The sequence below is a fragment of the Fusarium fujikuroi genome, chromosome FFUJ_chr03 (assembly GCF_900079805.1).
Source record: "Fusarium fujikuroi IMI 58289 draft genome, chromosome FFUJ_chr03".
Classification (NCBI taxonomy): domain Eukaryota; kingdom Fungi; phylum Ascomycota; class Sordariomycetes; order Hypocreales; family Nectriaceae; genus Fusarium; species Fusarium fujikuroi.
In genome coordinates, this window is record NC_036624.1 from 4367524 (window position 1) to 4391439 (window position 23916).

Sequence of the window (23916 nt, forward strand, 5' to 3'; positions counted from 1 at the left end):
GACTTCTTTATTGCCAGCACATAATCACTCATAATTCCGATCATATGGCAATCCTTTCTTTGTTTGATCAACTCTCGCTTCACTATTTCGACAACCTTCGCACACAGTGTTCTTCACAGTCCAGCACAGCCCTCAAATCCTTGCGGAGCAATTTCTTGGAAAAATCTCCAGTCTCCACTGCGGGATACGCGTTGCACTAGAATACCAAGCTTTTTCTCTGATCGTGTTCTGACGAGTCCGTCTGTTGATCAATATTGTAGCTTATTCTCGTCTCCCCAGAAGCCAAGTCTCTCTTCTGTGACTTGGCTTTTTAGTAATTCGCGTCGATGCAAGTAAGATTGTTCGCCTATTCATGTCCACAGGCATCTGCACCTAATCCTTGGCTGCAGTGCACAAGAAAAGCCTCTTCCGCGTGATTGTTCCTTTTGGGTTATAACTTTCGAGTTCATTGCCACTGCAGGTCGCCTTTCTGCAGCCATTGATATGCGGATGCATGGCTGTTCACTTCATCAAGTCAATCCGATGTGAGGCGACGTCGAAAAAGGGAACAGAGAGGACCCATGTTTTAGCCCCCGTGTTGTCAGGCAAGGATCATGACATGGGCAGTGGTTCAGTAGGGTTCATGCCTCATCAACATGCGGTCAGCAGCGAGCTGAAGTGTCACTAATAGTTGAAGCCTGTCGTGATTCATATCAAGAATAATGCGTGCTCCGTATTTTCCGCGAAGGATCATCTTGAAAATGGGCAAATTAGGATCATTATTTAGTTTGACACAGGACATAAAATTTATTTTCATGCTTGGTCTTACTGCATTCCGGCATGGGTCATAGCCAGGGCTTTCATTCGATACACGAATCCTGAATACCTTGGCGATTTTGATCTCGCGAAATAGGAGACCATCGCGAACTCGGACTTTCTTGAACCCCGTAACCATGCCCTGTCGCCAGCAATTGAGTTCCATGAGGAAAAACGAATGTTTCCAAAACTCACCTGAAGTTCCCTTCTGTGCTACAAAGTTTCCTCCCCAGATCCGTTACCATTCACCGTCGTTTGAGTTCCCTAACTAAAAACATGAGACTGGCGTTGTCGTTTCATCATCAGCCTCAAACCCTTCCCTTCCACATTAAGGCAAATTAGTCTGGCGATGGTGCGGAGAATTACATGGATCTCGGATTGGTCGACAGTGCAGCTTCGTAATAAGCACTAGCTGAGACAGGATGAGGTTGCAGGGAGATTGGACTTTTGGTAGGCTGCGAATCGGCAGAGCCCCGGGATACGATGATATTTTACTCATTTACGGAATATTGTATAAATTGCTGCACATGTAGCCGAGGCCTGAGAAACGCGGAGATGAACCAGGCACTATCCTCTGAGCCTCAGTTTGGTCACTTCGGCTGCGTAAAGGTGCTTTGAGCTTGAAGGATCAGACTGGGTTACTCGTACCCAGGCCCAGGCGAGGACTTGTCTAGGTATTGTTAATGCTGCCGGCACCCGTACTCCGTATTTCATGGACATTCGTTCCATTGCTTCGGGTATGCTCAAGGCACTCAATTATTATACTCATTCGTCTATCTCTAGCTATTTTCATCGGCACAGCTCTTTCATTCGACTGCGATAATCTTTACTGTTCCTTCAGGACGACAAGCAGGCGGGTGAAGCCATAGGATATGGTATCCGAAGGCCATGACTGTTGTTACCTTCGGGTGATCATTATATGTGGATTTCGTGGGATCAAATGGGGGCGGAATCAGTGTTTGTAAGGTAAGTGTCAATCGAGCGGCGCCCTGAGGTTTTGGGTTCATCAGCATGAGCACCCGAAGCTGGCAGCTGGGTTGCAGGAGCAGAATTCGTCTAAATAAGACAAAGCCCTATATGCAGCCGGTTTGAAGAGATTCCTTGAGCTCTAGGGGCCATCACGTTGCCAGCTTAACCTATAATTATAGGCGAAGAGGTGATGGAGATCTGGAAGAAGGACTTTGCACTTCAAAACCCAGTCTGAAATACTCATTTTGTAAGGCTTTGTGTCCATAAAGCCCAATGGGGGCCCGTACCGTCAGAAGGGCTTGTGCTTCGTAATTCATTGTGTCACTGCTTTCTGCCTCGCCTCTGAGATATGCGAGCCACCTTGTTGGTGGTTTGACTCCGTTGCGAGTATGCAGGGTGGTCTTTTATTCCTCTCGATGTGTAGCCCAGCAGAGGCGCTCTGAGTGCTCGACCTGAGGTCCCGTTTGAGGTTGCGAGATCGCCGAGCTCCATGCGCTTGGGAGACTAACCAGAAGTTGGTGATCACGATCGTAGGGCTGAGTGGCAGCTTAAGCAGAGAACATGGGGACTCTGGCTGAATAAATCGGTTTCCAGCAGCTGTAAGGATACCCATTCGTGCTTACCCTAGGGGCGCTTCAAGATTTGTTAATCTGGACTATCAAGCATGCACGATCTTTCTTACGGCTCAAAGCAGCAATTGCCGAAGCTTATCATATTGAGAGGTATTGAGCTTGGTATGGTGGCTTGGAAGCTTCGTGGTGGCCCGAATCTCTGAGCGCCTGTGGTGATAAGCTTGATCGGTTTGCTACCCGTCACACCTGAAAGGTTAACTTTCTTCTCCGGCCGTTACGAGTGTAATCACTAAATGTGTATCATGATCAACAGTCACTTCATTCCAAACCACGTCAATGATGCAGATGACGAGAAATAGTCCCTGATCTCCAATGTTGAAGAAGCCAGTGGCTCGCTATACACACTAACGCAGGGGATCCAATGAAGATGATCCACCAGATGCGGCCAAGCCACTGCGGCTTTGAAGGGTCTGGTTCTTGACAGCCCCAAAGCCATTCCATTCAAGGGCGAGCTCCCCGTCACCCCATCCCAGTTCAAGGGATAATCCTCAAGACCCCCTAAGAACAAAGTGCCTGACCACCATACCTCGAGTATCGTCAACCCTTGCTTCAAACTCCGACCCTTTCGACTCTCATTTATCCCCCATCGCCGTTCAAAACGACTCGTTGTCTTTTCGAATTCTACCTTTTCCGCGCGCCCATCTCGACCGCCATTGTTCATCATGGCTGGTCATTGGAGTCCTCGACAGCGTACGAATCGCGCCAACACTGTCGGCGCATTTGTCTTCTTCGTCGTATTTATCTACTTCTTCCGCGACACTTTTTTACCCTCGAGTACGCCGGCGCGAAAACATAGAAATGACTACTCTCATATGGCCCTGGGCGACAACGACGTCGAGATGGTGGTCGCAAGTATGAAGCATGAAAATGTTTCGTGGCTTGATGAATATCTCCCTGAATGGAAGAAGAACATCTACGTGGTCGACGACAACAAGGCCAAGCTGACTGTGCCTATGAACAAGGGTCGCGAGGCTATGGTCTTCCTGACGTATGTCTTTTTATTCCCAATTCTGTATTCCTGGTACTGATATTTCTGCCTGCAGCTACATCATTGATCGATACGACTCCCTGCCCGGCAACGTCGTCTTCCACCACGCTGAGCGCTTCCAATGGCACAATGACAACCCCGATTACGATGCTCTCCCTCTGCTCCAAAATTTTCGTTTCGATAATCTAAAGAAGGTCGGCTATGCCAATTTGCGATGTGTCTGGGTCCTTGGCTGTCCTGCTGAGATTCGACCCATCAAGGACGAGGCTCCTGCGAAGGAGGGCGAACCTATTCACGCCCGCCATGTTTACAAGGCCGCTTTCCAGGAGCTATTTCCCAGTCTAGAGATTCCTGAGGAGGTCGGCGTCACATGTTGCTCACAATTTGCTGTTCGCCGTGAGACCATTCACTTGCGTCCTCGTGCCGAATATGTACGATTTCGTGAGTGGCTGATTGTGTCTGCTTTGGGAGATGACCTCAGTGGCAGAGTTCTTGAATACTCATGGCACAGTACGTTCAATATCCACACAAAGTTACTGATAAACTAACTTTTCACAGTCATCTTTGGCAAGCCCGCAGTCAATTGTCCAAACGCCGCCGATTGTTATTGCCAGAACTATGGCATGTGCGATCTCAAATGCGAGGCAGATAAGTGTGAGGGCCAATACACACTCCCTCCCTTCTCAACCCTCCCTAAGGGTTGGCCCCAGCTCGGATGGAAGGGAGAGAACCGTGGATGGAAAGGACAACCATAAATAAAGGAGGGACAAAGATAATGAGCTCGCATCGCCTATAGGGATTTTACGAATGATGGGGGTTTTCTCGAAAGTCTGCACTGCATGTTTAATTTGGGGCCTTTTATGGGAAGTGTTTCGACGAAAGGGAAGCGCAAGTATCCCTTACTTCTGGGTTCTGGAATTATTGGTTATGGGATGGGCGTCTAGGATTGGGTTGGGCAATCTGTTATGTCTGCACCAAGTAGAGTTTCTGTAACATCATCACGGAATAATTAACAAGACCATTGAAATGATACACATGCTAGGGAAGATGAGAAGGTCTATCCGTAACCTCGTCTGATGAGAAGATAAAAATGATTAATTTCGAGCCTGTGAACTTCAGGTATCTGACCTAGGGGAGGAGAGAAAACTCGGCCCCATGATTCTAAATGATAAAAAGACTTTAAGTACTAGGTATGTTTAGGATACTTTTTGCTGAGTTTAGTTTAACATAATGCATCAAGGTCTTGACATTTTGGTGAGAGAGGGTATAAGTTGCATGCCCCTGAGGACACGGCATTTGCGAAAGTTCATGTAATTTATTAGAGTTCACTAACACAGAAGCCAAGTTGTCACGATGCTGTATTATAAGTTCAGAGATCTGGGGCTAAACATAAATATGGCATCAATTTGTTTACATTATTTGACATTGATGCTATTTCTTAAACGAATCCAATGGATACTATCCATAGATCATAGTCATGTTTCCTGTTCTGAGCCTCTTGTTCTCTAACGTTAGTAACCAAAACTCAGGGACCAAGAAAACATCAGAACTTAGAGTATACAAAAATAAACTCTGTAAAAGGTGTCCTCAACTTGTGCTAAGTTGCCTAAGTACTTTTGTCATCTGTGATTCTGGTCCCCCACCTCCACACGGAATTGAAGTCCCACCCCCACTTCTTTCAAGCTCAACCAGAAGCTCCTATCAAAGCTCACCTTTACAACATATTCACAGCTTCACAAACATCACACTTACAGTTATCCATCAAAATTTGGCAAGTCTGTAATACTCTCAAACCACAATCCTATCAACAGTCCATATTTCAATATGGATACATCAACTCCCACTAATCTGATGGGTAAGATCTTCTTGACCGAATATTATCACTTTGCTAACAGCGCTCAGACAAGCATCAGAAAATCATCTCCGAGATCCTCAGGTCCTACCGGGATTTGATGAATTGCGTCACTGTAAATGGCATGGACAAGGAAAAGCAGGGCGACTACGAGGCCCAGGCGAACAAACTGAACTACAGAGATCCCGATACAATGGCAGCCGCAGGCTTAAGAACACAAAGAAAGTTTGACGAGCTCGTAAGTTTACAGAGCACAATCGGAGCACCGTCACTGACATCGAACAGTACGAGAGCATCAAGGAACTACTTGCTCTGACTCGTACAATCAAAGAGCTCTGGGTATTTGGACCTGTCGACAGAGCTGATGAACATCGCAAAGAGAAGGAGGAGCAAATTGACCGTGATATTGGTGAAATCACTACCCTCTTCAACAAGATTGACGCGAATGCGATGCGAGAGCTTGCGGAGAAGAATGGCGGCACGTGGGAACCTCAAGGAGAAGCTGCTTTAACATCAGCAGCGCCCGCCCCGACAGGAAATTAGAGAGTCATCGGGGCGGCTCGGCGAGATTCATCACATTCAGTCAGTAGTCCGGGCACATTGGGGCGTGAAAGCCCGGAGGATGATAGGGATTAGGTTGTTGTTTAGGATCATGAGGCAAAAGGCCTTCGGCGTTTTCGGACTGTGTTCAAAATTCCTGCGATAGGTAGTAAGGTAGGTAGGCAGGCGTGGGCACAGCTCCTGCCCTCGTCAGAAGAAATCTGAACCTCCTTCCCGAACCATGCGCAAACCACGCCCTCAACGTCCTTCCTCACTTCAAATCCTTCTCCTCCTCCTCCATTACTTTTTTCTTTCCATCGTCTGGTCCAATATCCCCCACCATAAACCTGAACCGCGAAACTACTCTCGTTTGCTCTTCATTCTCATTCCGTGTTCTACTTCATCTCATCATGTTTTCTCATCTATTGATCGCTGCCTTTGGCGTCACGGCTGCCCTTGGCCAAACATCTTATGGAGAGCAGTTTAAGTACTGGGGCTGTGCCACTGTTGACGCTGCGGCCTTCAGCAACCCAGTTCCGCTTCCCAACGGGATCTTGACTCCTGAAGCATGCCAAGACGCCTGCGCTGGCCACATGTTTGCCGCGGTGTCTCCTGAGTAAGTTACTGTCTAATCATCAGACGAAGTCTAATGTTTTCAGTGCTTGCCGTTGCGGAGATGATGTCAGCGCCATCAAGTCGGTCGACGAACACTCCTGCAACTACCCGTGTTCTCAGGACCCCAACTCTCCCATGTGTGGTGGAATCTGCCCCGAGGGTACTCCCAGCATCTCGAACTTGTTCATCATCGAACCGGCTGAGCTTCAAGCTTCCGAACCTGTGCCTCAGCAAGAAAACCCGCTGAACCAGCCTATGTCTATCAATGCTGTCCCCGCCTCCATGGCTCCACAGGCTTCGTTTGCTTCTGATGCACTCCCCGTGGCTACATCGTCCCCTCTCCCAGGCGCTCCCGTTCCTCAGAGTGAGGTTGTTCAGGCTCCCTCGCCGTCAACCGAGGCTGTTCAGCAACCCCCTGGGACATCAGTTACCCCCCCATCGTTGACTTCCATTCCATCTGATCCTCCCGTTACCTCGCCTGATCAGCCTGAGCAGTCACCTCCACAGTCAACCATCAACTTCCCGTCTACTCTCACGTTGCCTTCGACTGTATCCCCATTGGCCCCAGCAGCGAGTGCCCCAGACTCTACGAGGGAGATGCCTAGAATTCCACCCAAGTCTCAAACAGAGCCTTCCACAAGTGAGACTTTGGTGACAGAGACGGGCCCTCTTCCCACCGTGTCACCAAGCCAGGTGGATGTGTCAGAGTCGAGGCGCCTTGACATCTCGATCCTGTCCACAATTGGCGGTCTCCTGTTCATGGTCATCATGGCTATTTAGCGATGGGGGATAACAATCCGACTTTACATTCATATGCTCTTGGAAGCACCAGAGGGAAACAATGTCTAGGTAGCTGGATGGTATTGTGGTTGATGTCAAGCAATCTTGAGGCCGTCTAGGTCAACAGTGTACAATATCTTAATGGGAGGAGAAAAGAATACACGGCTTCTAAGGCTGTTTAGATCCTTTGTTCAATGCCGATTTTACTGTGCCAGTCAACTTAATCGTGTAATTGTGCTTTTCCCCTGACCCGTGATTGCAGGTACGGGACTTGAACGTCCGCCAGATCTCACTACGAATAGAGTCTTTTATTTGTGAATCTCTTGTAGTCAAACCCCTCGCATTCAAGTATTCTATATATCAATAGATGTCAGAGGGAGAAAAGAACTCAGAACCTTAGTCCTAAAAAATATAAAGATTTAGATAATTTAGTACAGGTAAATTTAGCCCAAGCTTAGGATACATTTTTTTAAGTTTATTTTAGTATCCTCTCTCAAGGCCTGATATTTTCTTGCTCCCCGAGAAGTGTCCCAGAGATTGACGAATGTAGGGTAAGCAAATTGAGACATCTGACGTAAATGGAATCAATGCATGAATGGCGGCCCCACTGGAGCTCCAAGTGCCAACGTAGGGGAAAGTGGCGGGGTAGAGCTGACGACGGAGCAACCCAAGACAACATCGATACCTACACCTACAACCCATGAGATAGGCAAGATGCAGTCCGGAATATCAGGTAAGACTATAGAGACTCCAGCGATGGACTCCTGCTGACAATTGCAGCCTCTCAGGAGCTGCAGGACCAGTTCAACTCGTTGCTGTCGTCGGACGACACCTTTGGTCTCCTCGCAACCATTGAGAAAGAGGCTCTGGTTCCCGTTGCTACGATCCCTTCAAAGTCAAGCTCATTCTCCGATAACCTATCTGGCCTCGAGCCTCATCTTAAGCCTGATGCCGCTCTCTACATTATCCTGCGTCGCTATGACACCGCTCCTCGATTCCTAGCCATTACCTATGTCCCCGACTCAGCAAAGGTGCGCCAAAAGATGCTATTCGCTTCAACACGCTTGACCTTTGTGCGTGAGCTGGGAACAGAACATTTCAGAGAGACCATCTTTGCTACGACAGCCGAGGAGTTGAGCGTGAAGGGCTTCGAGAAGCATGATGCGCATAATAAGCTGGATGCACCGCTCACCGAAGAGGAGCAGCAATTGGGCGAGGTCAAGCGTGCTGAGCAAGAGGCGGGATCAGGAACAGGCCATAAGGAGATTCATCTTAGCAAGAACTTTGCTATGCCCATCTCCGAAGACGCTGTTGCTGCTCTGAAGGAAGTTGGCCAGGACGGAGGCCGAATCGTGACGATGCTGGTAAGTACTTGAACCATGAACTGATTCCACATAAACTAAGCCCTCTATAGAAAATCAACCCCGATACCGAGGTGGTGGAGCTCGTCCCCGAGGCACCCACCCCAAGCGGGATCTCAGAACTGACGCAGGCCATCTCCTCAACTGAGCCGCGGTTCACCTTCTACCGCTACACTCACACGCACAACGGCGCTGAGTCGAGCCCCATTCTGTTCTTCTACACCTGCCCGTCAACACCCGGAAACAAGTCCATCAAGTTCCGAATGATGTACCCCCTGATGAAGCGATCCGTTCTGGAGGTCGCTGAACGGGAGGCTGGTCTTAAGCTTGAGAAGAAGTTTGAGGTTGAGGAGCCTAGTGAGATTACCGAGCAGTCGGTTTTGGAGGATCTGCATCCCAAGGTTGCGGCCCGACAGGGCTTTAGCCGACCCAAGCGACCTGGTCGATGAATCTGAGTTCACGAGATCTGAGTCAGTATGGTGAAACGGTCAGATTACTTGTTTGCTCTTTTCAGCGCCTACAGTTTGAAACGGGGGTTAGATAAACGTTGAGATTGATGCACAAAAAAAGTCAATTGCCCAAGCTACAGATGCTGGTATATATCCAAGATGCATGCACGCAATAAGAACCCAAGCCGCCCTTCACTCCAATGCATGGTATACTTGTCCGCTCTCTATCCTCTTCATCCTTCTTTTTCTTTTGTCCTTCTTTCATCTTGCTATCTTAGATCGACTCTTCAGCTTCCTTCACAGCAACTTGCACTGTGAATTGGTTAGAAACTGAGACGATCTAAAGCGGCTTCCAAGGTATATGTTTGACTGACGCTCTCGTGGTTCGTCCTTCTGGGTAAAAAGGTTCCCCAACAAAGAGCTTCAGTCGATGATGGTGATTTCGTGGTTTGCTGCCACTGCTCTATTCCTCGTACTTGCCTCCGACTAGGGAAATGTTGCTCTTTTCTAGCTTATCCTTGAGGAACTCGTAGACGGTGAAGGTGACGGCTTGACCTGGGGCGACACGCATGATTCGAGGTGTGATACCCTTGTAGAAAGCGTGAACTCCTTCTTGCCTGGGTCGAGTCAGTTTATTACTTTGTGTCATATCGAAATGTGACTTACTTGAACATGTCTCCGGCAATTCGAGTAATTCGTGTCCAGGCGCTAACTCCAGGCTCAGCAGTAGCCTTTTGCAGACGAGTCTTAATAGTATCGATAGGGGCGTTGCTCATAGGACCCATAGCACCAGAAACAAGACCGATAAGAGTAGTCTGCCAGTTGGGCAGGTTTGTGTTCTCATACTGGGGCTGCCACTTCTTCAACCAATCCTTAAAGTAGCTGTACGCAGTAAAGTTGACAGCCTGGTTAGAACCCTGTCGCAACGCCGTCAAGCTCACACCGCGGTACAGCGCGCCGAAACCCTCCTCCTTAACAACAGTGTACAGCGCATGCGCAGCATTACGATACTTGGGGACGTCGAGGGGATCTGCCATGGAGTGGTGCTGGGCCTGCAGGCGAATCTTGATGACCTCCATGGGCGTGACGACGGCAACGGCTTCTGTGACACCGGCTGAGAGACCGGCAATGAAGGTAGCCTTTCCAGAGACGGCGCCGGTTGTGGGATCAGCGAGGATCTGCTTGTACCACTCAAAGGAGGTGAAGCGGATGGCCATCTTTGGCACAATGCCAGTGAGGACGGCGCCGAGACCCTTGTAGAGACCGAGAGGTGTCTCTTTTGCGATGATGGCAGCGCCCGTCTTGATGAAGCCGCGCTTGGGGGCACCTGGTTGGCGCGCGCGCCTTGAGAGCTGCATGCGGACTTTGATTGTGTCTTTTTTATTTCACATGTTAATCACTTTTTCTTGGTTGTGAGATTTTTTGGGTTTGCGACTGGAGCTTACCGAGGGGATGACATGCGAGAGCTTCCATCATACCAGCACCACCACCAGCTGCGACTCATATTAGTTTCTGTACAATTGCGCATGGAGAATTGGTCTCTAAGAACCGTTTTCTTTGGCTGCGACATACCAATGAGGTTGACAGCCGCTGAGGGCGGCTGTTTCTTTCCATTTCCATTCTTTGAAGCCATTGCGACAGAATTGATCTCTCGGTCAATCTTGCGCCGAGTCAAACAACAACAACTATTCCAAAATCCGAGAGGTTTGCGCCGAGTTCGTAGAGCCGAGGTTCGGATCGGTGGATGATTGATTTTATTTACTTTAGTCTAGCTTCGGGAGGACAAGAGGAACAGACAGACGGGACAGAGTGAAAGGGACGAAAAAGTGAAAGAGAGGGCTAAGAGGAGAGAAGAGAAACAAGAGCGGAAATCGGAGGACGAGGGAAACAATTTAAAGAGTAGAGACGAGTAGAGTAGCATATGCCATGACCACGATCCATGTCGGCGATGGACCGAGTCTAGTAGAGGGTCTAATACTTACACACCTCAAAAGGTTATGATTGAAGTCCGGAGAACCCCACATTGTGAACTAGAACTAGATTACGGGGAAAAATAAGTTGGAGTTGGGGAATGGACGGGAACGGGATTGGGGGTGAGAATGGAAGACCTCGGAGGATGCCTTGGCAATGAATTGGCTGGAGACACGGCATTCAAAGGTGTGATTTGTGTGAAATGATAAGATTGAGCATCTTGATTGCTCTATCTATTACATGATCTGTTGAAAAAACATGTTTCTGAGCTTCAAAATCAACTGCCAAAACGCATTCTCATCATGGCATGTAGCTTCATGCCTTCACACCCTCTCTCCCAGATGCCGTCCCATCGTCTCTCACATGCAACTCCCCTAAACCCCTTCCAGAACCAACACAAGAAACTCTCACTCTCAATATTCCACGAACTCTGACGTCGGCCCTCTCAGCTCTGGGTTTCTTTAGACCGAGAAGTCAATGGCCCCACCAGTGAGTGGTCCGGGCAGATGGAGGACCAGGGTTCAGAGCATCATTCCATGCGGCCGAGAACAACGATTCTCTCTGACTGTTCCTTTAAGAGTGGCACATGCCACAACTGTAGAAAGTGTTGAAGGAAATAAGTTTGGTGATCACGAGCTTGGGATGACTCAATTTACGAGAGCGAGCTCGGTGAGAGATTGGTTGTAAGTGACGTCGATAGTCTTTTACCGACGGGTAGCCGAGCTTGTGATATTGCGGGGTCTCTTCCCCGTTAGATAATCAACTTTATTCGTGAGGAGAAAGGGCAGAGCCGTGTGTATCATGACAGCCCCAGCGCAGGCAGGTGAAGGGAGAATTTACGTATTCATGATCACGAGCTCCAAGCAGGGACTCTCTTTGAACCATTGGTTCTCTTTCATCACTTCAACAGTAGCTACCACCAATTACAACCCCCCACAGCTCTTTATTCCTACCTACACACCCTTGACCAAGACTCACACCCTCTCCAAACGGCCATCGTCCGCTCGTCAAGGGGAGAAGTAAAACAATAGCAAGAAAAAAAAGGTGAAGCGCATGACCGAGCTTTGCCGAGGTCTGCAAGTGGACTCAGCCTTCGATTTCCAGTTATTTCCATATCACCTTTATTAAAAATCTCAGGATCTGTTTTTTTATTTTTTATAAATAAATTTCCGGAAATGCTTCACCGTCGGGTAAAGACTCTAGCACTGCCGTGCCTGTAAAAGGGGAGGATATCGATTGCCGACGTAGGATATGCTATATGTAAGTGCCCCTCCTTGAACCGCGGAAATCGTGAGTATAAACTCTTCCGTGCTGTTCCGATAAGATTCAGCACAGGATCGTTTAGAGACAAGGTTAGGCACGGATAGATGCCGATGTTATATGCCTTCCATGTTTCCATCAAACTCGGAGCTCGAGGTCGGAGTTTCGGAGGCTCGGATGTGAGGTCTGATTGGCTGTGTACCTGAGGCGCTTCCGAGAGAGTCTGAGAGTGTCGGAATGGGAGGGTCCACTTCGCGGAGCCGCGACGGTCAAAGGTCGTAGCCGACCCGGCCAGGAAGGTCTCCGCTAGATAGTCACGGCTATTACTATTTCTACGGTACATGCTGAAGCTATTTACTACTTCCTCACTTTGCATGTTTGTGAATAGCCTCAGGTCTGCATCCATCTCAAGAATTGAGAACACGGTATAAAACGGAAGAGCCCCCTGTCTCCAAATTATACCCGGATGTGACTTCAACCGCCAGGGTCCAAGATCATTAATTAGACTGATTTGACTGGTCCGCTTACCGCGAATCATGCTGTATCCACATCCCGATACTGCAAACCCCCAAAGTCTTGAATTTCGCCAGGGACTGACGATGGGGGGTATTTGGGATGAAACGTGGGAAGATTGCTGTGGCTCGTAATTGTTTGCTACGTTCTTGATAATGTGATATTGTCTGTTGATATGCTTGTAAGACGAGATCCGACCTCGCTTTGCTTTACTCTTTATATGCAACTTGGTCATGGAATCATCCATGTCAAGTGAGGACAAACTTCCACCATGAGGTCTATGCACCGGACACTTCGCGTGACGCGACCTACAAACAGACTCCTTACTCTAATGCCTGTTTGCAAAGGTCATCCACAACGATCCATCTCATGTATCAGTTGTATACCCCCATCTGTCATGATGAGTCAGAGGTCTTCAGTCAAGCCAAGCAACCAATGTGAAGCTTACAGACTTATCACAAGTCTTCAATCATATAAAGCCAACAGGCCCGTTCACTCTTTTCACTTCCGGCTTGAGGACGTACTATTTTATATACGCTTGGATAGTATCCAACACCCCATTTCATCTTCAACCTGCTGATCTAATCTATAGCGCCTGAATCGCAATAACTGGCACAACTTTTCCTTATATATCTGCCGCCTCCCCAGCATTTCTCCCTATATTATTCGCTGGCCCGCACTCAACCACCCTCCCTCTATCCAACCTCAAGCACCACGTCGCATCCTCCACAGCCTCCAACCGATGCGCAATCGTGATGACAGTGCTCTCTCTGAGTTCCTGCCTAAGGATCCTCTGCACCATAGCCGCTGTCCCACGATCAATTGATGCTGTTGCTTCGTCGAGAATGACCAGGCCACTTCGTCGCAGTACTGCTCGACATATACCCACGAGCTGCCTTTGCCCCTGACTCAGGTTCTTTCCGCCTGCGTCAATGCGGGTTTCGAGACCCCAGTCAGTACCGAGAACGCGATGAATTGCGTTTGTGCAATCTTGGTCGGAGAACTTGGCTTCTGGATCGATGTTATCGTGTAATGTGCCCGGAAAGAGGATCGGATCTTGCTGGATGAACGTTACACGATTGCGGAGGGCTGTACGGTTGATGTAAGCGAGATCGATGCTTCCGATTGAGACAGCGCCTGAGTACGGCGCTTGTGTTACGAGGAGAGCGTTTGCGATGGTGGACTTTCCGGAGCCTGTTCGACCAAGAACTGCGCAAGTTGAACCGCCAGGGATCTCGAATGATACATTGTCCAGCACCGCGGGAAGGTCATCGGCGTACTTGAATGACATATTTTGGAAGCGTACACTATCGCATGGTCTGGGCCAGTCTTGTGGAGGCTCGATATCGCCGCTGGGTTCTTCTGGGATACGATTCAGAGCATCGACTCTCTCGAGCGACACGGCGTCGAGTTGAAGAGCCGCAAACTTCTCACATAGTTGCTGAACAGCAATCATGGCGATGTTGGTTTGAGTCAGAACAAAACCGACTGCACTAGCTGGTGTGCCCATATATACCATGGAGAGAACGAGGATGGTTCGCATGATGGCTGAAGACATACCAAGTCTAAAGTCGAGCCAGAATGTCATACTCCAGAAGAAATGATCGTGCTTTTGGAAGTCATCTACCGCTTCCAGGTGCTTATTTTGAAAGCGACTCTCAACCTTGAGAGCACGAATCGTCACAAGACCATCCTGCATGACTCCAATGTTGGCGATGATGGGAGTCAGATATCGCATCTCCATTCGGCGTAGACAGCGAGAAGCGGGGACGTAAATACGATAGAAGTATGCGAAAAGAATGGCGACAACAAAGATAACCGCTACAAGGAAGATCTGATGTGTCATGATAGCGAAGAGACTCAGCGAGAGAGCGACCAGATTAAACACAAATTGCTCGAGGGGCGCAAGAATTCCACCATCGACCATGCCCATATCGGATATGAGGCGGTTCTTGAGTTGACCTGTCGGTGTGATATCGTGGTAGCGGAATGACGCCTTGCTAACCCTGTCGATGGCGATTCTGAATAGTCGTCGAGCTGCGCGGATGCTGATCGAAGCGAGGAGGACTTGCGCTGAGGCGTATGAGAGGATCTGGGCGATTGATAGACCTGTGAGAACGTATAGCCAGGGTCGAGGGTTTTGGTTGGGATTGGGAAGACCCCAATATTCGCTCTGGATGAGAGTTTCGAAGTTTGCAGATTCATGGCCCCATGCTTCGAGAAGTCGTGCTCGCGCAATATCGCAGTACCGAGATAGTCCATAGAACAAAGATAGAAACACCCATAGATGCCATCCTCCTGCACCCATGTACCTAAGATAGATACCGACAGGAATAGCTCCTGTCTCGGTGACTTCTTCTGGAAGACCCTTGTCGCTTGGAAGTTCTTCAGATACTTGCTCGTTAGGCATTTCGTGAGGTTGGACTTCAGCAGGGCCGGAGTTGAAGAGATGAGGATGGTCGAGCTCTTCTTTGAGCTCCGTTGGAGTAAGGACATGGGCGTAACCATCGTTGATGTCAATAACTTGATCGGCGTGTCGAAGAACGAGATCATCGCGATGTGTAACGAGAACAATTGTTCGGGTCTTGGCCAACGGTCCGCAAAGGAAGCGCTGAACGATATAGCTCGCTGTATCGTGATCCAAAGCTGCAAGAGGATCGTCCAGAAGAAGAATTCGACAGCTACTATAGACCGCCCTCGCCAGTGCCACACGCGCCTTTTGACCGCCTGAGAGTCCAATACCGCCCTCCTCAAGCTTCGTTTGATCACCCATAGGAAACGTTGCGAAGTCAGGAATCAGTGCACAAGCACTTATGACCTCACGATATCTCGAACTATCAAATGATTCATGGAAGGTAATGTTATCCCTGATGCTCTTGTTCTGCAACCACGGAAGCTGCTGCGCATACGAGATTGGTTCATCGGCTCTTGAGAAGTGACCGCTCTTGTGCTCCAGTTCGTTGAGGATCGCAAGCAATAAACTAGATTTGCCTGAGCCAACTTTACCTCGCACGACGGTCAGACCCGTTGAGAACTTGAGGGTCAAGTCGCGAAGAACGAGATGGTCTGTCGAGGGGCGTGCGAAACTTGCATTGTGGAACTCGATGTCGCGTGCTTCGCAGCCGCTAAAGGCGTCTTCGTCTCGGTCGGGTTCGGACATGTATTTGTTGACACGCTCGACAGGGATAGTGCACTTCCAGACTGCAGAGATCAGATCGAAAGCCTCGCGGGTACTAGCCTCAAGCTGTGCAAAGAGTTGTAGTGAAGGCCAGATAACGTCGTTGGGTAGGCCGCGTCCAAGGATGAGTGTGTATAAGCAAATACTCGCAAACGGATAGACCGCGCCTCCAAAGACATTGATCGTAGAGATTATAGCATTGACGATAGAAATATGAAATCTCTTCCTCATCTCGACATCTCTGAACCTTAGAATGCGATCTCTCCACGAGGATGTCCAGCCATTGAGCTTGAGCGGGCGACTAGCCTCTACAAAATGCGCAACAGCCTGAGCCCTCCGATCAGAATGCCCCGTTCGTTGACGTTCAAGTTTGATGACCTGCCGAACGAGGAGGGAGTTGCAGATGAGGAAGATGACCATGAATCCGAAGCCGACGCAAGATGGCCAGCCCATTATGTCGATCAGGTAGTAGATCGTGACGATGACTTTGATGGGCGTTGCGACGACGCGAGGAAATTCCCAGAATCGCTGGGATATCTCATAAGTATCGCCACGGATCAGGTTAACTACCTTTGCGTTTGAGGCCTGATGGTCTGGTGCTGGTTTCTCTGCTGGTCTGGACTTGGTGCGGCCGCAGCATTGGTTGAAGAACCTGCTGAAGCGGCTGGAAGAAGCATTGGTCTCTTCAATGTTTGCTGAGGGGTCTTTCTCTGTCATTTCAGATCCTGGGACGGCTCTTGTGAGGAGTTTGCTGAAGAGTCCGATGAATGTCTCACCGCGACTTCGCTCGTAGGCCTTGCGGGAGTACCATCCTGAAGATGTCCTTGCGATTTGTCGGACAGTGTCGATGGTGAGGATAACGACACACCAGAGCCCAGCTTCTGCAGGGTCGTTCTTATCGAGAGACTGATAAAGCTTGCTTGTGAGACGAAGATTGGAAACTTCAGCGACTCGTTCCAGAATAGCTGCGAATGTGCCGATGAGAAGATCCAGCCCGTTCGCTTCGATGAGGCATGGGAGAAGCTTGCCCTTGAGCGTTCGGAATACCTGGTGCAGCCTCCAGTGCTGAAACTCGTAGGGGAGCTGCCAGACGTCTCCGATGGCGATTTCTCGTTTTTGTGCGATTTTTGATAGGGGGTTTACCCATCTCATGGTCCAGAATTGGAAGAGGGTGAGGTTGTCTTCAGGACTCCGGACGTGGTTTGATGGAGCGGCTTTGGCGTTTCCGATATTCGATGAGCCCCAGAATGGGTTCCGTAGAGGCATATTCATGATGACCAGAATTGCCAAGATCTCAAGGGTGAGATGGCCAATGTCGAAGGGGTTGATTGAGTTAACCTTGAAGCTGAGGTAATAGGTCGCTCTGAGAGTTAGAGTCGTTGCCATCATGAGAAGATACTGCAGCATCAACAACTTGGGAGCTTGGACAGGTCGACCCAGAACCGTAACTAGCGCCACTACAGTCCAAGGCACAAGCTCCATGAACGAAGCTTTGTGATGAGAGTGAACAATAGCAGAGCTAATAGCCAGCCCAAGCCCAATTAGGGCGATGAGCAAAAGACAGAGAGTCCAAAAAGTCCATTTTCTCTTCTTGGGATGAAACGGTGGTGGTTCTTGTGCAAACGGTTGCAACCAGCGAGGAGTAAACCGTGATAACGGCGTTCGACAAAGATATAGCAAAAGTATTGAACCTGAAGCTATATCAAGACTGAGCATAACGCCCACCTCGCGCTTCGGCCATGATGTACCCCATGTTGAGTACAGTGGCTGGTCTGTGGGTATGTAGTTGAAGAGCTGCTTCGAGAAGCTGGCGTGGTAGAGGTCTACGGCTGCCATACTGGCAAACAGCCAGAGTTTCAAGATATATCAACTGGATAAGGATTTAGCTCATCAAGTTTTCGAGATAAACGGCGAGAGTCAAAATGGAACGTAATAAACGGAGACTGAAAACGTAGTAAATGGTGGTAAGATGTCAATGGGTGCTAGAATGGCTGGTAGGTATACAATGGCTTGGGAGATTGGAGACATAATAAAGCAAAAGCCATTTGTACGGAATAGAGATGTGAAAAACATACAAATGGGCGTTTGTTATGTTATGTTAATCCGGGGGAGCTGGGCGATTCACACATGGGAAAAAGTTTATTCGCAGGGCGTTACTGATGGGAAAAGAGAGCACAACACATAGAACGACGAGTTATAAGCCATTGGCTCACGGTACAGAGATGAAACAATTCATATGAATCAGATGTTACAACGGGCATCGGTGTATCAATGGCAGGATAGAAGTGAGCGAGAGAAGAGACGCTGGCTGGCGGTGAATATGGATTTTCCGTCCCAGTTGCGGTCGACATCAGATCAGAGACCCTTGGATGTCCAATGAGATGCTAGTGGAGAAATATTGTCGTTGTTGAGCGTGGAGTATTTCTCCGGATACGGCTTGGTACAGCTAGATATTCGCTGATCACTGGCATGGGGGTTTGCATGTTAACGACTCAACGATGTTGGTGATCTGCAACTCAGAGGCACAGTGAAAATGAAGTGTTTCGTCTTGTCTGTTCTGCTTGTGTGATTAAAAATACAACGCTCCCTCAACCAATGTCGTTCAACCCTTTTTAAACAAGTAGAGCTCCTCCGGCAAACGCAATGGTCATTAGAGTTATCATGCCGACGCCGTTTGCTGACCAAGCCTGCAGCGCCGCGACAGCGTTGTCGCTTGTTGTTGAGGATGCAGCTGAGCCGGTGCCTGTAGCAGTGCCTGAAGCGGTGCCGCTCGATGAGGCATCGGCCTTGGAGTCGTTGCCGACAAGCGCGGAGAGTTTGTCGTCGTCGACGAATGAGGCCTTCACCGAGGTTGCGTTCTTGCAGTCGCTGGGAGGATCGGCCTTGCCCTTGACGAAGTTGGCAGCGATGCACTTGTACTTTTATTAGCATTTTATTTGTAAACCCTAGAGCAAGGTCATACCTGGTAGAGAAGACCATCAACGGCGGAGGATACAACGTTCACCCAGCCCTTCTTGCCAGCGTATTTCTCGGGAACAGTGACCTGCGGCTGGCAAAAGGCACCAAGACCGCTCTGCTGAACAATAGGAAAGACCTGCTCCCAATCGCCATCGGCCTTCTCGTTGAGGGTCACGCGGAAAAGCCAATTGCCCTGCTGATGCGTGGATAGCAGAGCGATAGCCTCGCCGCCGACGTGGAAGTCAACGAGCTTGTCCTTGGAGAGGTCAGGCGTGAAGCCGCCGCAGGGGGACTCGCCCTCGTTGTCGTCCTTGAAACCGATGGTCTCGGGATACTTGACCTCGAAGTGGGCGAGGGAGATGCCGCAGAGGAGAGCGGTCGAGAGGAGAGTAGAGGAGCGCATTTTGATGTGTTTGGTGTTATGGGGAGTGTGTGGTTTGAGAGGGCTGAGGTGGGCGGCTGAGCTGCTTTTGTAGGAGTTGCGGATATCGGCAAGGGGATGAGGGAGAGGCTGAGCTAGTGTGAGCTGTGTTTCGCTAACAAGGTATGTTGCCTTACGGTGTTAGATATCAGGCCGTTGAGAGAAATGACCTTCCATTGGGATCATCCAACTCAAATACTTGAACGTGATGGTATTGTTAACTCATGTAGTCAGATACTATATCAGCTGGAGTTACACATATTTCCAGTTTCACAGCATGAATACACAGCATCTGCAAACTTCCCATCATGAAAGCTACGTCATTGAGGCTCTGTGCTCCCATGATGAACCCTTCCATCAATGCAAGCCATCTTCACTAGCCTGAAGCAATTCACGCCAATTCCACATCAAACGTGCATCCAAAACACCCAAAGCCTCAAAAAACGCCCATTCTTCAGCGTCACAGAGACTTTCCACCGCAGGGTCTAGCAGTGTAAGCCTCCATCGCCAAATGCCGTGTTAGTGGTGAGCACGTTTCGTTCTACCTACCCCAAGAGTCTAGACCTCGCAGGGGAAAAAACAGGGGTCCTTGAGGTGCGGAGGAGCCAATCAGAATGGGAGCGTGCACGGACCTGAGGTTATTTGAGCAAGTTTTCTTGTCTTGTTAGTGAGCGAGTTTTTTGTCAGACCATGAAGAGTTGAATCACCGTGAGAAGGTTTGATGAATGGTGATAAGTATCGGGTATTCGGCATGCACGGATAGAACGGATGCAGTTTTGGGAGAGATTTGAAAGAGATGGTAGTTGAGAGTTTGAGTTTTGGTAATTTTATGCGCAATTTGACTGTTGTTCGACGTTTCTACTGCCGGGTGTAGCCTCAAAGTATCAAGCTCGCATCGCTTGATTGCCCAATCTAAAGAGGTTAGTTGCAGATACAAGCGATCCGATGGGCATCTCACCTCGTCTGGCAATCACACTCCGCGGGGTTAACTCTTCTTCACTATCCAACATCAGCACTCGGGCTCTTCATACCCGGCGACCTGTGACATTCACATCTTGTTCGATACAGTCACCGTAAGCCAAGAAGCGGTTTCATCATATCAACTTGCTCATTCATTCTCACCTGAGTGTGCAGCCAGAGGGAAACTGGACACTTGCACTCGAACAAAACTTGGTTTGTTTGCAGGTAACATGAGCAACTGAAGCGCAAGACCATACCATCATAGCAGCACTGTTCATGAGATAGAGACACATGGCTCTATCACGACGCTGGCCGTCTGAATCGTCCCTTCAACTCAAGTCACATCGAACCCGCGCCGGTGGCGCACCATAGCCCATCATGGATATGGACCACATGCATCATGACCCCGGCTTGCGGATGGATGTCAACTATGCCTTCGCTCGAGGATACTGGTATTCTATCGCTGGTGTCGTCGGCGCACTCGCTGCTATTCGTGGTATCAACTACCTCGACGCCCAGCAAAGGTACGCCACTTGACGACCTCTCGCTAAACACGCTGACACTTCACTAGATTAAAAGCATGTCGCGATCCGTCAATAGACCATCCAACACGTCCACGAGGGGTATTTAGTCAAGCATGGGCGACAGCAACCGCCGTCGTTCGCGAAATGGGCCATCCACAATACTACATTCCCATCAATGGCCTTCGATGGGCAACACCGCTTCCACTCGGTCGAATCATCGTTCTGGCATGTTATTGGGTCGTTATTGTCTATTTGATGAGCTGGCAGGTTTCAAAAAACGACGTGTACTACTGGGAGCGCATCGGATATCGCAACGCGTGGGTTACTCTAACCCAGTTCCCGCTACTCTACCTTTTGGCGACAAAGGTCAATGTTATCGGGTTCTTGATAGGGAGCAGTCATGAGAGGCTCAACTGGCTGCATCGATGGGTTGCGCGGACCATGTTTGTCACTGCGACGGTTCACGGCTTTCACTTCTGGACTATGTGGGTGCGCGCTGAGTTTCTGGACTACGCACTTCAGATTATGCCGCTGGTCAAATATGGACTCGCAGCTTGGGCTATCCTGCTCTGGAACGTCGTCACTGGAATTGTTCCCATTCGAAGATTGTCATATGAGGTTTGGGTGGCTCAGCATGTGCTTACCAGTATCATCATGCTGTGGTTGCTGCACAAGCATATTCCCTCAAATGCCCGATGGCTTTTGTGGATGAGTGTTTCGTTCCTCGTTTTCGACCGCGCCATGAGATGGGTGCTTCTCTTTTGGCAAAATGTCCGTCTTCGACCACAAGGAACAGAATGTCAAGGCATGAAACACCTTGGGCATCGAGTCGTTACCCGCATTGTTGGACAAGCCACCACCGTCGTCACAATCAAGGATGTACACTTCAAGTGGAAGGCAGGACAGCATATTTACCTCTGGGTCCCACGTCTTGGACCCTTTGAAGCGCACCCGTACACAATCGCATGTGCGCACAAAGTCGAAGGCACATGTTGCTGCAACAGTATACAGCTTGTCGTGCGCGCCCATAACGGATTCTCCAAACGACTGCACGAATATGCGACAAAGAATTCGGGATCCGAACTCACAGGCTTCGTATCAGGGCCATATGGCGTTCCCCCGAAATGGAATATTTACGAAACGCTGGTCCTAATTGGAGCGTCAACTGGAGCCAGTTTCGTTGTTCCCATCCTCGAAAGCATCGCGGCAGCCCAAAAATCGAATTGCACACGAAGAGTCGAAATTATCCTCGTTGCGAGAACATCTCAAGAAATCCAATATTACGTCGAAAGGGCCGAAGTGGCTGGAAGAATGGTACGAGCCAAAGGCGTCGGTGTAAGCATCCATATCGCTATAACAAGCTCCAATCAATCAGGTCCGGTCTTTAGTCGATCAGAGTCCTCAAACACAAGCGACTCGGACGACATCCAACCCGTCAAGGGACCAACAACAGGGTGCTGCTGCAGCGCAAACGGTCCAGACGAGAAAGGCTGTCCAAGCGACTCTCCCTGCCGCGGGAAGATAACCGCCACTGTTCCAGAGCTCATCCGCGAATACACGTGCAGACCAGACATCGAGGCCATGATTCGCGAGCCGGTAGAGCAGGCTTGGGGAGAAACAGGGGTCGTTGTTTGCGGTGGGCGCGAGATAGTGGCACGGACAAGGAATTGCGTGAGTCGTTTGAGCGATGAGCGAGCTGTGCATAAGGGAACGGGAGCGCAGGGGATATATCTGCATGTCGAGGAGTATTCATTTTAATTTAGGGTCGATAGATAATGACGATGTTATGATTGAAGGCTGAGTTCAGTGCAGTGAAGTGAAGTGGTTGAACAGGACAGGGATTAGTCGGTGGCGGTTAGAATGTGGTGGTGTGCTACGGCAACAAGCCCAGGTCTAGGCAGGGTACCTAGGTAGGTCAGGCCAGGGGGATCAAACAGAAACCTCCACTGTCGGTTAACAAATACTGCACTACATGCATTGACGTATGATGAAACAAACACTCTCCTCCTCCATCTTTCACTCTCGATATCGGGATACTCATTCCAATTCTAGACCATCGTGGAATGCAAAACCGAGTTATACAAATCCACCCTCTAAAGCCCCCGGCACGTCGATAGCTCCCTTCTACTAGCACTGGGTACTACCCTCAACTAGGCTAGCCCCAGCCTCTCCAATTGGTCCCTCCCATCCTGACCCTTGAACCCCCGAATCGCCATTCCTCCACTTTCTCTTCATCACTTTATTTCCTCTCCAGCATCAACAACGCTGTGTCTATCTTTTCCTTTTCTTTAAATGCTTCATCGCTGAGGCTTGTTTTTTTTTTTTCTTTCCCTCAGCGCGCCATGCCTTCAAGGCCCCGGCGGCGTAATCGCCCGGAGAGGCTGTCAAGGCCTTATGCGATGGTGCACGCGGGTGTGAGATTGATTGCTTGGATTACCAGCCTCGCTTCGATTCTAATGCTGGCGTTTGTTTGCAAAGAATGGCCTCCCAAGAGTCAGGTCATTATCGCAGGAGCTGTCGGTGTGAGTAACCCCTCTTCTCAGAATTTCTGGTTACGCAAAACTGACGTGCTCTAGTGTGCAATTGCAATGCTCAACGACAGCTGGGACGTGCTAGCAGTGACAGATGCTTCATTCACAGTCCCCAGATTAGCTACCTCCAGAAGAGTCCTGCACGACTTGTTCTCTCTAGCTCTTTGTGTTGGCGGAATCATCATGATGTGGGTATCAAACATCAGCATCACCGATGACAAAAACGCCGAGCAGAAGCGTCAAGAACAGTGGCTCATGGCTGCCCTATGGGCTTTGATCGCCGTGGTGTAAGTTTCCCCCCTCTTTGAAAGGGCCACGTTACTGATACACGTGATGTAGTGGCTGGAGATTAATCTTTGCTGTTTGGGGATGTGTGGATTGTACTGGCGAGGCCAGACGTGCTGCTCGGAGAAGACAGCGACGGAGGGGGAGAGAGAATGATCCCTGGCGACAGATGGGGATTCTCTGAATAATGTGCTATTGTATTACGATTTGAAGTTTTGATGGTAGACGAAGAACGCGACATTCATGCATTCAACGGCGCTTGGTGTTTGGGACATTGACGCGATAGACATGCCGGCTTGTTTACTACGACTGAGATTCTTTATGGCGAGAGGAT

General features: G+C 49.4%; 9 protein-coding genes; 6 read left to right on the forward strand and 3 right to left on the reverse strand.

Moving 5' to 3' along the window:
• Positions 1-3058: 3058 nt before the first annotated feature.
• On the forward strand, positions 3059-4139 carry FFUJ_03435 (uncharacterized protein; the record flags this gene model as incomplete). XM_023575282.1 has 3 exons in its annotated part: positions 3059-3384; positions 3440-3894; positions 3943-4139. The coding sequence occupies 3 exons, from the start codon at positions 3059-3061 to the stop codon at positions 4137-4139; spliced, it is 978 nt and encodes a 325-aa protein (XP_023428488.1).
• A 1069-nt stretch (positions 4140-5208) lies between these two features.
• FFUJ_03436 (uncharacterized protein) lies at positions 5209-5779 on the forward strand (the record flags this gene model as incomplete). XM_023575283.1 has 3 exons in its annotated part: positions 5209-5239; positions 5287-5474; positions 5522-5779. The coding sequence occupies 3 exons, from the start codon at positions 5209-5211 to the stop codon at positions 5777-5779; spliced, it is 477 nt and encodes a 158-aa protein (XP_023428489.1).
• A 407-nt stretch (positions 5780-6186) lies between these two features.
• Positions 6187-7171, forward strand: FFUJ_03437 (related to TWF1-twinfilin, an actin monomer sequestering protein; the record flags this gene model as incomplete). XM_023575285.1 has 2 exons in its annotated part: positions 6187-6392; positions 6436-7171. 2 exons carry the CDS (start codon positions 6187-6189, stop codon positions 7169-7171), a joined length of 942 nt encoding a protein of 313 aa, XP_023428490.1.
• Positions 7172-7885: 714 nt separating this feature from the next.
• On the forward strand, positions 7886-8981 carry FFUJ_03438 (related to TWF1-twinfilin, an actin monomer sequestering protein; the record flags this gene model as incomplete). XM_023575286.1 has 3 exons in its annotated part: positions 7886-7904; positions 7952-8535; positions 8586-8981. 3 exons carry the CDS (start codon positions 7886-7888, stop codon positions 8979-8981), a joined length of 999 nt encoding a protein of 332 aa, XP_023428823.1.
• Positions 8982-9444: 463 nt separating this feature from the next.
• On the reverse strand, positions 9445-10614 carry FFUJ_03439 (probable succinate-fumarate transporter; the record flags this gene model as incomplete). XM_023575287.1 has 4 exons in its annotated part: positions 9445-9598; positions 9648-10356; positions 10427-10474; positions 10554-10614. The coding sequence occupies 4 exons, from the start codon at positions 10612-10614 to the stop codon at positions 9445-9447; spliced, it is 972 nt and encodes a 323-aa protein (XP_023428491.1).
• Positions 10615-13350: 2736 nt separating this feature from the next.
• Positions 13351-17739, reverse strand: FFUJ_03440 (related to bile acid transporter; the record flags this gene model as incomplete). Its single annotated transcript, XM_023575288.1, has 1 exon — positions 13351-17739. One exon carries the CDS (start codon positions 17737-17739, stop codon positions 13351-13353), a length of 4389 nt encoding a protein of 1462 aa, XP_023428492.1.
• Positions 17740-18515: 776 nt separating this feature from the next.
• Positions 18516-19264, reverse strand: FFUJ_03441 (uncharacterized protein; the record flags this gene model as incomplete). XM_023575289.1 has 2 exons in its annotated part: positions 18516-18815; positions 18866-19264. The coding sequence occupies 2 exons, from the start codon at positions 19262-19264 to the stop codon at positions 18516-18518; spliced, it is 699 nt and encodes a 232-aa protein (XP_023428493.1).
• A 1356-nt stretch (positions 19265-20620) lies between these two features.
• FFUJ_03442 (related to ferric reductase (metalloreductase)) lies at positions 20621-22524 on the forward strand (the record flags this gene model as incomplete). XM_023575290.1 has 2 exons in its annotated part: positions 20621-20766; positions 20814-22524. The coding sequence occupies 2 exons, from the start codon at positions 20621-20623 to the stop codon at positions 22522-22524; spliced, it is 1857 nt and encodes a 618-aa protein (XP_023428494.1).
• Positions 22525-23108: 584 nt separating this feature from the next.
• On the forward strand, positions 23109-23766 carry FFUJ_03443 (uncharacterized protein; the record flags this gene model as incomplete). XM_023575291.1 has 3 exons in its annotated part: positions 23109-23288; positions 23343-23584; positions 23637-23766. 3 exons carry the CDS (start codon positions 23109-23111, stop codon positions 23764-23766), a joined length of 552 nt encoding a protein of 183 aa, XP_023428495.1.
• Between the last annotated feature and the right edge of the window lie 150 nt (positions 23767-23916).